The 10657-nt window shown below is 44.8% G+C and overlaps 1 protein-coding gene across 1 annotated transcript in view; it reads left to right on the top strand.

Moving 5' to 3' along the window:
- DGKD (diacylglycerol kinase delta) overlaps positions 1-10388 on the top strand; it is a gene marked incomplete at its 5' end in the record, with an annotated part of 57138 nt that extends 46750 nt beyond the window's left edge. The window contains 7 exons of the mRNA XM_084212687.1: positions 1910-2061; positions 2416-2527; positions 2696-2788; positions 3123-3242; positions 3577-3694; positions 4949-5079; positions 6195-10388. Coding sequence (XP_084068813.1) covers positions 1910-2061; positions 2416-2527; positions 2696-2788; positions 3123-3242; positions 3577-3694; positions 4949-5079; positions 6195-6284 — 816 coding nt within the window. The 3' untranslated portion in view covers positions 6285-10388. The remainder of the gene's footprint in view (positions 1-1909; positions 2062-2415; positions 2528-2695; positions 2789-3122; positions 3243-3576; positions 3695-4948; positions 5080-6194) is intronic.
- Positions 10389-10657: the final 269 nt, after the last annotated feature.

Consider the following 10657-nt stretch of genomic DNA (forward strand, 5'->3'; position numbering starts at 1 on the left):
GATAAAGACCCTGCTGTGGCACAGACGCACTTTGATCCTCCCAGTTCTGTGACTGTCCGTGCATAAACAGTTCAGTTGAGAGCAGCTCTTCATACTTTCCAGCATAACACCCCTTTACCCGGCTTCCAGAGCAAATCAAAGTCCTCTGCAAAAGGACTCAGCGGCTGAATCACAAGAAGAAGGAGTACAACAAAGGGAAAAAGGGAAAGCAGCCTGATACAGGTCTGAGGCATGTTGCCTGGCAAGGGAGTTACAAAGATGACAGTATGAAAAGAAAGCAAAGGTGGGCATACAAAGCCCTTGTCGTGGTAGGACAGGGCACCAGAGACCTCTTAACTGGAGGAGCAGTGGGTGTTGATCCTAGAACCATAGATTGGTTTGGGTTGGAAGGGACTTCAAAGGTCATCTAGTCCAAGCCCCTGCCTTGGGGAGGGACACCTTCCTCTACACCAGGTCACTTAAAGCCCCATCCAGCCTGTGGTCTAAATGTTGCCAGAGATGGGGCATCCACCATTTCTCTGGGCAACTTGTGCCAGTGTTTCATCCCCCTCATTGTATAAAATCCTTCCTTGTATCTAGCTGAATCTATCCTCTTTTGAGTTCAAAGAGTGTCCTGTCAGCTCTGATGTGAATGTTGTGGAGAGGAGACAGGAATAGTGCACACAATCTTTTGTGAAGGGCAAGAGAGCTTCTGCAGCATCACACTGACACTTGGAGGGAGAGTGGCTGAAGGAGATAGCACAGAGAGCAAGAGAGAACAGGATTGCTGCTGTAAAGGTAAAGGGAAGGAAAAAAGGAGAGGCAACCTGTGTGTGATCATGGTGGGAAAGGTGATGTGAGGCACAAGAGATAGAGAGGACAGGGTAGTCCCTTGTGAGTGTGCTATGTGTTGGGCCATTAGAAACCACAGCTGTGATTGTGCTAGCCCATTCCTAATTGCCTACCAACTTGGTCTTGCAGTCATGGGATTGCCACTGAGGAAGAGATTCCAGTTGTGCAGTTGCACATTCAACTTTGTCTCAACTTACCCTTGTTTTTCCTGCTGTCCTTTTTAAGGTCACTGCATATCCCTTCTTTCACAGAGCAAACCTTTCTTATTCAGTTGAAGTGGACTTCATGAATGTGACACTGTACCTTTCGTAACATTTTTCAAATGTGATTTGGGATATATCGTTTCCTAAACTGAAGATGGAAACACTCAAATTCCCTTAATTGTTTGGCCTCATCTGGATCCTTAGAGAGTCCATCAGCAAGAGTGAGATCAGCAGGTAGCTTGCACTGAGATGACAGCCTGGTTTTGCAGTATCAGAGGCAGTAGGGGAAGGGGATGCTTTACCATAGGACTCCATAGTTTTCATTCTCACCATATTCAATATCAATCCTTCTACACTGGATCTGTTTTGCTTCTTCCCACAGCACTACCTGCTGCCCACAGGAATATCAGTAGGGTTTCAGATGTGTCAGGTCGTAGCTCTGAGTTCACATGCTTGGCCCACCAGTTCCTAGGGAAGCCCAGTTTCCTTCCAGATAAGGAGGAGTCTTGAACATTTTTAATTTCATGCTCTGAAGTGTTACAGTAATACTGAGGTGTAAAGGTGAAACTGCTGCTGCTCTAAGAAAAGGCTGCCACCGGTAGAGAATTGTTGGATTTTTTTAGTCTGGCCCTCAGAACTGCCTTGTAATTTTGACTACAACTATGCTGAAGCAGAAATTCAGCCAAGGCAAGCATATGGCATGGAAAACTTCATCCCAGCCAGCTACTTAGCAAAGTTATAAGCAACTTAACTGCTGGGACCTGCAGTGAAAAGTGCCTGTACCAGAACTACATGTTTTACAGGCATAGGTACAGTCACTAGGTTTTTCTAGAAGTTTTACAAGGTATCTTATAGTTTGCTTGCTGTGTTTTTAGGCATTTGAGAGCACCTTGAAGTCTTGGGAGGACAAACAGAAGTGTGAGTTGTCACGACCCTCCTCTTTCTCTCTGCAACCAGAGATCATGTCTGAAGAAGAATCTACCCAGATCATCCAGTTTGGTCAAGCTGCAGGTGCTCTGATCCACAGGTGGGACTCAACTTGCTGTTGGTGAATAGAGCCTCCTTTAGTCATTAGAGAAGGTTGCTGTAAGTGCAGCTGCCTTTCACATCACTCTGGTCATACTAAAATGTCTGGGTTGTATTTCAAACTGATCCCAGTTTGTGTGCAGTATTGAATATGTTGTACCTGTGAGGGAGCTGCATTTCCTTGCCTGTGCATGCTCAGTGTGGCAGGAGAGCTGCCCTGCTTTGCCAGAGGCTGTGCCCCTGCTGTGATCCCGGCTTGGATGGGTGTTTAAATGGGATACCCAGTCAGGAGAGATCTCCTGATTTGAACATATGCAATCTGATATGCTGATCCAATCTGTAATTCTCTCTTTAGCATTCGGGAAATAGCTCAATCCTATCAGGACATGGAACAGGAGCTTGCCCATGCTGTCAATGCCAGCTCCAAGTCTATGGACAAAGTCTACGCTAAATCCAAGTCTACAGAGGTACTGCGCTCACTTGGCATCTCCCATTTTGTCCTTGCTCCAGAGCTCTTTTTTTTTTCCATTCTAGCTGACCAAAAGTAGGCCCTGCTAGTCTAAGACTTCTCTCTTTTGACTGCTCAGACCTGTGCACTTTCAAGCTTAACTTGTACATAAATTGCTTCCCTGCAGGGTCTGAACTGCAGCCTTGTTGTAGAGATGGTGAATAATGTCAAAGCCCTGCACAATGAGACAGAGCTGCTGCTGGCAGGCAAGATGGCACTGGTAAGGAGCACAAAGCAGGAGGAAAAAGCAGCCTCTCACTTTCTCTCCTCTCCTCCTATTGCCTTGCCCTAGCATTTTGCTGGTCTTGGACTCTGTAAGTTTAGATGTTAGCATCCAGGAATCATTTGCTACAGCAAATTTTGCTACATGGGTCTGCTGTGGAGCTTGGAGCTCAGAAAATATAAGAATTGTTACCTTGGTCTGGGCAGAGAACCTTCTCTGCACTTCCTTTCAAAGGAACTGCTTTGTTAGCTAGGAATTTCAAGGCAAGGGTCTGGCTGTGGTGTTTTACCATGAGGCTTTTAACTCTGCCTTTCTTCTATTCCTGATCCAGCAATTAGATCCTCCACAGAAGGAGCAGCTCCAGGCAGCCCTGGCAGACATGGACCTCCAGCTGAGGAAACTGGCAGACATCCCTTGGCTGTGGCAGCTTATGGAGCCCTGTGATGAGGAGGTGAGGAGGACCAAGGCTATTTTTCACTAGCTGTTCTCTTTTTCCCTAGTTGGCTCTGTGTTTGACTTCCTGTTACTATATGACTGATATGAGAAAAAATTGTTAAGAAAGAAACTTGACTCCCTAGAGCTAATAAAAGTAATTTCCTGCCAAGATCCCTTGCCTAACATGGGATCAACTTTCTCTGCTTCCTTTTCTGTCTTGATCAGAATGAGTTTAGGATGTTTTTTTCATTTCTTGACAAGATCATGGAGCTGAACTTGACAGTGCTTGTTGCTCTTAGTCCATTCCAGTCAGTTTATGTGTGCTTGATTTTCCCCTTCTGTTCTTGCAGAACCAGATGCTGGATTATTCTAAACGCAGCCGCAGTGGCAAATTCCGCCTGGTGACCAAGTTTAAAAAGGAGAAGAACAACAAAAATAAGGAGACTCACAGTAGCATGGGACTGCCGGGTACCAAGTCTGCTCATTCATTGTGTCTTTTTGTCACATCAGTGTGGTCACACCACTACCTGTTCTCAGTCTGTTTCCTCACACATCCTCTCCTTCTGTTTCACCTGCATCTGCCTCTTCTTGCAGGTCTAGTCAATCTTTTTCACGTGGCAAACAGGTTATTGCTCCCTTCTGAGTCATGGTTCCCCTGTACCATGCCAACATTCCTGAGCAGGAACAGGAGGTACCCTCTGAAGAATTCTTCCCTACACCGGACAGATTTTCACGGATATTTCAGAGGGTGCTTAGGGAAGTGAATTTGAGGATTTCGGCATTTTAAGTATAAAAATGACTGCGGGGCCCAAGTCCACGTAACTCCAGTCTTTGCACTGCTTATTCTCTATGATACAGTAAATGATATTTTTCTCATTGATTTACCTTCAGGCTTTAATCAAGTTCCATGTCTGATTGGCTGGGGATCAGCATCACCACAGGTGTTCCCTGACCTTTAATCCTATTGGTCAGTAGATAAAAACTGGCCACGAATCAACAAATTGCCATTCAAGACAGTTTATCTCTAAATTGGTCTCGTTGATTTTTGGTTTATGCTCTCCTTATGAAGGCTTTCTTCCAAAATTCAGAAGTATGACCTGTTCTGTTGGCTCTTGGGTCCTGTCCTCTGCCATGGAGTTTTGTGGGTACAGTCTCCTGTCTGACAGGCTGGTGTTCATTCACTGCCTCCCAAAACTTGGAAATTTTATTATTCTCTTATTTAGAGACTGCAAGAAGGTGGAAGTCGAAACTCTTCCTCTCTCCCTCAGACAAGGGGGAGAGAGGTTGCCATTTTGTTTACTGAGTGTAAGTGGTTGTACATAATAATGTGCACACTAATATGTGCTGTGATTCTCCATCATATATTTTATGAATCTGTTGTTTTTGTACACAGAATTTACACCATGAATTTACTCTTCTTAGGCATGGGGGATAAACTTGAAAAAAGTTATCCCTATCAAAAGACATGCTATCTCATCAAAACAAATACGCACTTCCTCCTGGCTGTACTGCAGCAGGCCTCTTCTTAAGAGAACATCTCTTACCTTTTTTTGCCCTTCCTCCTTCATTCGAGATTGAAGGTTGTGCTGCCCTCCCCTTAGTTAGAGGCTGTGGTCCTGCTTGCCCTCCTCCTCTGGCACTGAGTGCTGTGGTGTCCTCATCTCTCCCTGTCTCCTGGGATTCTGGGTACTCAATGCACTCCTGCTTTTCCATCTCTAACAGTTCACCTCTGGGGAACGGAGGAGGTTGCGGCGTGGCTTGAGCACCTCAGTCTTTGTGAGTATAAGGATATCTTCATCCGGCATGACGTCCGGGGCTCTGAGCTCCTGCACCTTGAACGGAGGGACCTCAAGGTACTTTCACGGTCAGCTCATGAGAAATAGCCAGCTGCATCTGCATGACCTCCTGTGCTGAATGTGCTTGGAAGTGGTCTGCCTGCTGTTCATTCCAGGTGCCTTGGCAAGATGAACAGGTTCACTACAGCCTCATTTTATTTTCTCACCGTTTTGGGTCGCCTGGTTTTTAATAGCAGGGAGATAGAAGAGCTGGTTGAGGAACCAGCTGTCCAGTTCTGCTACAGCTTCCTGGAGATGTGATGCAGTCCAGCACACAGATTGCCAGTAGTGTTCTTGAGAGTCTGATTTTAATGAAGGAAGTTTTTCTCAGCTACTGTACCATCTTTGCAGAAGGTGCTGTAATTGGGAAGATTTGGTTCTTACCATGCAGTGACTGGACAAATGGATCATCATACTTCTTTGTTACAAGAAAAAGTGATTGTGCACTTTGATGAGGCTTAGGGATGGAGAGAATCTTTTTTTAGGAGGGCTTAGTAGCCACATTGCACAACTTTTCATCTCCTCACCAGGAGACATTGTTTCTACTGAGAGAAATTGAAAGTGGTGGTTTGCATGTGCAAGAGACTTGTGTCATCCTTCTGGTGACTTGCATAGAGCAGGAAAACACAGGTTTTTTTGAAGTAGTGTGTGGCATTTGTTCGATGCCCCTTGAACCTTTATTTATAAGTTTTACCATCTTCCCATGGTGAGGTTTGCTGTAACCTGTGTAACTGACCCCTCTGCATGTCATCCACCTACAGCCTGTGTTTGTTGCATGGTACCCAGCTATCAGATGTGTCTGGTTAGTTCCTCCTGCAGGTTTTGGCTTCTAGATTGGGTCGTTGATGTCTATGTGCTCTTTCTGTTCTCACAGCCTTTGACAGCCAAAACAATTTGTGTTTCTGGCTAACAGTCCACAGTTGTGTCTCTGCATTGCTCCCTGCCCACTCTGCATTCCTTAGTAGCTTTTTGACAAGTGGTTTGAGGCTCTGTATATAACCCTCAGCTTTGGAATTTTTCTGGTTGGTTTCCTCCTCTCTTTGTAACTGGCTGGCTAGTTTGTAACTGTTGCTTGGCCACCTGGAGTTTCCTTCTGCCTTTCTCTTAGTGTAAGGTTTTCTTTTTCCTTCCAGGACCTGGGAGTGACCAAAGTGGGTCACATGAAGAGGATACTGCACGGGATCAAGGAGCTGAGCCGGAGTACTCCTGCCAGCGAGGCTTAGCGTCTGTTTTCACAGCCTGTGTCTACCATTCTCCCTAACTGCACAGCAGTCACCTCACAAAGCAGATGTGCTCACAACTATCTCTGCTGAACAGCCAAATTTTAGCTGTTCAGAGCTCATATCAACCAAGCATGGTGCTACTTTTTTCCTGTGGGGTATGGCTGCATCCATTGGAGAGGCACTTCCTCTGTGGTTGGCAGAGCCTCCTGGAGAGAACTCACTCTCTGTTTGAAGAGCCATGTCCTGTGTCGTGGAAGTTCTGGTTCCAGGGACAGTGCAGGACTCCTGAGAACTGCAACACAGATACCTTTACTGGATAACTTCATCACAGTAGAATCATTCAGGGCAAAAGATGTATCGGCCAGTCTTAATTCAGGAGCATCTGACAGTCTTTTCAGACCCAAAACTTTCCTACTCATCTGTGTGTCACACCTGTATCTAGCATATTTAAGTGGGACGAAGCCTCTCCTTTCATCTTACTATTCCCTTTTTAATGCATCTGTAGTTGTGTGTAATTTGCATCTGGCATTCAAAGCCAGTGCAGACCTCTTCCAATGAATATCAAGTGATTCTCATTCACTCATGCTTTTGCAACAAACAGTGCATGTGCTTCAGACAGGGTTTGCACCAGCTGGCAGGGCCTTTTGCTGGGTCTGCTCTCCTCTACCAGCCAGGGGCAATGGTACAACCTTTAGGTTTTCACAAAAAATGTGGTGCTGAGTCATCATGGACGATTGTTCAGAAATTCCTGGAAGTAAGAAAAGAAAATTCTGGAGAGCCAGATAGTTACAGATCAGCTCTGACATTCCTTCTTCTGAATTCATCTTTGAGAGACCAGATAAGAGGGAGAGGAAAGCTGATGAGCTGTTTGTGCCGCACAGGAAGGGAGGTATAGGACAACTTGCTTCATCCTGGGGGAGGGAGTAGCATGACTGCCAATGGTCAGGTGTAGTTTCCTTTCCTGCCTCTTTAGTGCCACTTCTGTGGCCACAGACATGAGAGCTGTTTCTTTACTTCAGCTTGCAGTGCAGAAAACTATTTCTGTCACAAAAGATGTGATTAAAGTCTAGTACTTGTATCTTTTCACCTGTCTAGGTTTCAGTAGCTTTTCTACCTTGCTTCTCTTGCTGCCTTGCTCCTTCACTCCAGGGTGATACAAAAGATTAGAGTAGCTCAATTCTCCTGGGCTGTACCTGTAAAAGATTCCTTATGCTGTCAAACATTGGGGCTTCTGTAAGACCACTGACAGGAGGAGGAGGATTGTTACCAATCAAATGAGCATCATAATGAAAACTGGAATATGTTGATAAATTACCTTTTGTACCAGCAGCAGTGGAGCATGGAAAAAATAGTGCCTCTGAGTCAGAGTTTCTAGATGCTGACCTCAGATGGGTGGCTGTTAAAGCCCAAGACCAGCATGCATAGTTATATCACCATCTTTATCAGTGCAAAGCGAATTTGGCAACTGTCAGTGCTGTAAAACTTGAGAGACAGCAGAAATTTTTAATTACTCTGTCATTTTCTGTGGTTTTTTTTAATTATTACAGAGTGGCATCTGTCTGACTATGGCTGCAGATAGAAAAGCCGACATGCACAGTGGCATAAAAGATAATTTGCTGAGGACATCATTCTTTTTTAAAGTAAAGGATTTTAAAGTAAGGTTTTTATCAAATTGATATCATTTCTCTAGTCTAATAACAATCAGTCAAGTTAATGTAAAGATTTGTCAGCTTATAAGGGCTCTGGGTTGATTTCGTTTCAGCTGGGCAAACTCCATTGAATTTCCTATTATTTCACCAGGGGTTATTCTGACTCTGCCTCTGTGTTGTAACCAGACACATTCACCCATGTGTCTCCTCACAGCCTGGGGAGTGACAGGGTTTCTGTTAAAACTTATGAGAAGGTAAAAGAAGACTAAATGTGCTTGATCCAGCTAGAAACACAGTATAAATACTGTGGGGCCTGAGCAGGAAATACGTCCTGCTCAGCCTTGCCCTGAATGCATTTCTCCCATGTATATGTTGGCAATTGCTTCCATAGCTATAGTTTTTATTTATCAGTACAGACTCCCTCTAACTATATTGAATTCCTGAGGTATCAGGTAAGTAAGAATTTCAAGCATACTGTATTGTCCCACTTGCTTGTTGAGGCACAGAGCAGCATCTGGATGAAAATGAGAAGTCTCAGGAGAGCCCCAGGATGCAGCCATCCCCAGTGGTGGTGTGCAGTGACCTCAGAGTGTGTGCATCCCACTGTCTATCCCAGAACTGTGTGTGGCTGGGACATCCATGTGCCTTCCAGGAGAGTGCAGCAGAGGGGTGAGGCAGGTGATAACTCCGGAGAAGAGGTGAGATCTGTGTTTGTTCCTATATGCAGTGAAGGAGCTGTTCTGTGAACTTTCCCCAGCAGCCTCATGGTTAAAGATGCATAAACAATAAGCTCTTGCCTTGCATAATCCTTGAGGGATTAAATTCTTGCTTCCATAGAAACAGCTTTTCTCTACTCTTCCTGCCCAGAGCAGCCAAGGAATCCAAAGAGTTTTTGCATTCAGGTGTGTTCCTTAATTAATGCCATTTCTATCAAGACCCGATGGCCATTAATCATTTACATGAGTGATGAGGTCTGCCCAGATGCATCTTCATTTCTTTTGCTTTTTTAATCTGTGTCAATGCCTCCAGATCCTTTTTGTGCACATACACATCTATCAGTGGGTTGACAGCCACTATATTCCTGCCTTACTTATGAGAGGCAGGAAGGGAGTTCTTCCTTCTTCTAAGACCTAGAAAATGGGATCCACATTTAACCTGAGTGCCTTTGGATATTTATTAAGGTTTAGATCTAAGAAACCCCAAAGGGTTGTAGTTCTGTATGTCTCACTGGGAGCAGTGCAGATTTCTGTTGGTGAGATTTTTGTGAATAGATGAAGACAATTTGTGTTGAACATCAGTGAGTTCTATCTGCAAAGTAGGGAGCCAGGTAGAACTTCTGGCTACTGCCTATTCTGAGTTTCTTTCTGACATCTGATAATTTTATGTGGGAGAAAAACTCAGGAAAGACAGTTAGTAAAAAATACGCTACTTTGCCAAAAAGAGACTGTCCAGCAGTCTCAGGAGCACCAGCCTGAGAGAAGCTAGAACTGCACATATCACAGGTGTTTAGTCCCTAAAGAAATGCAGCTCCTATGAAAGCCATGTAGCACCTTCTGTTTGCATCCCTCACCCCTGGCAGTGGCTGCAGTGAGCTGGTGAGCTGGGCATGGGGTTTCTTCTGCTTGGAAGAGGCTTCAGTCTGTTCTCTCACATTCTGGCAGCATCCTGGATATTTAATGGCAGATTCTGGGGAATGATGGTTTGGGCTAAGTGAGATTGCATGCAGTGGAGACGGGAGGGAGGTTTGGCTGTTGGCAGCGCCCTGCCCTGGGCTGCCCCCGGCAGGGCTGGTACAGCCTCTCTTTCGTACCTTGTGGGATGTTGGCAGGAGCCAGCACAGTGGCCAAGGACAGCTCTGCCACTGGGTGCCCGGAGGTGCTGGCCTGGCACCTGGGAGCCTCCAGCTCTGCTGAGGCCTTCAGTGCCAGTGCTCCAATGCTTCTGCCCCCAAATCATATGGAAAGCTTCGATCATTGTTTTAGTGTTATTTAAAAATGTGCATAATAGCGATGTGATTTATAAAACAGACTGTTTACAAGACATATTTTGTATCTTAAGATGTGTGTACTGTAAAAAAAAAAGGAAAGTATGGAAAATGATGTTTTTCTACAACTGTCAGCAGTGACTGCATATCTGTATCATTGTCCACCGACCGTTGTTCCTCAGGGGTCTCCCCACCATTCCTGCGATCCTGTCAAAAGCATCGGGAAGCAAGTGAATCCCTGTACAGTCTTGGGAAGAAGGTTTTGTGCCTTAAGAATGGGACCTGCTTCCCTCCTATTTATTTTGTTAATTTATACAGTGATTACCATGGAAATGTCTCTTGGGGTTTTTTTGTAGATAGTTTACTTGTTGTAAATATGTTTTTCTTGTATATAAAGTAAACGTGTTTCCGAGCTTCCAGTAAGGATTCTCTGTTGCTGATTTTGTTGTGAGAGGGCTGCTGTGCCCTTCAGGTGGGAACCAGCTAATAAAAACCTGTGTTGTGATTAAATGGTTTTATCCTGGCTTGCATCAGAAGTTCAGAGCTTTTCCTTAGAGAAGAGTGAAATGGTAAATGTAAGTGTTGTAAACTAATTTTGTAGCATTTTTTGTGTTGGTTCAATTGGCATGGAGTAGATAAGTTTTTAGATATGTCTTGTAGTGAACAAATGTTGTTTTAAATGTGGTGCTTCTACTGGTGCTCATCCTGATCAGAGCTCTGCTGGCAGCAAACCCACAGCT

This window comes from Fringilla coelebs (genome assembly GCF_963513975.1).
Source record: "Fringilla coelebs genome assembly, chromosome: 10".
NCBI classification, from domain to species: domain Eukaryota; kingdom Metazoa; phylum Chordata; class Aves; order Passeriformes; family Fringillidae; genus Fringilla; species Fringilla coelebs.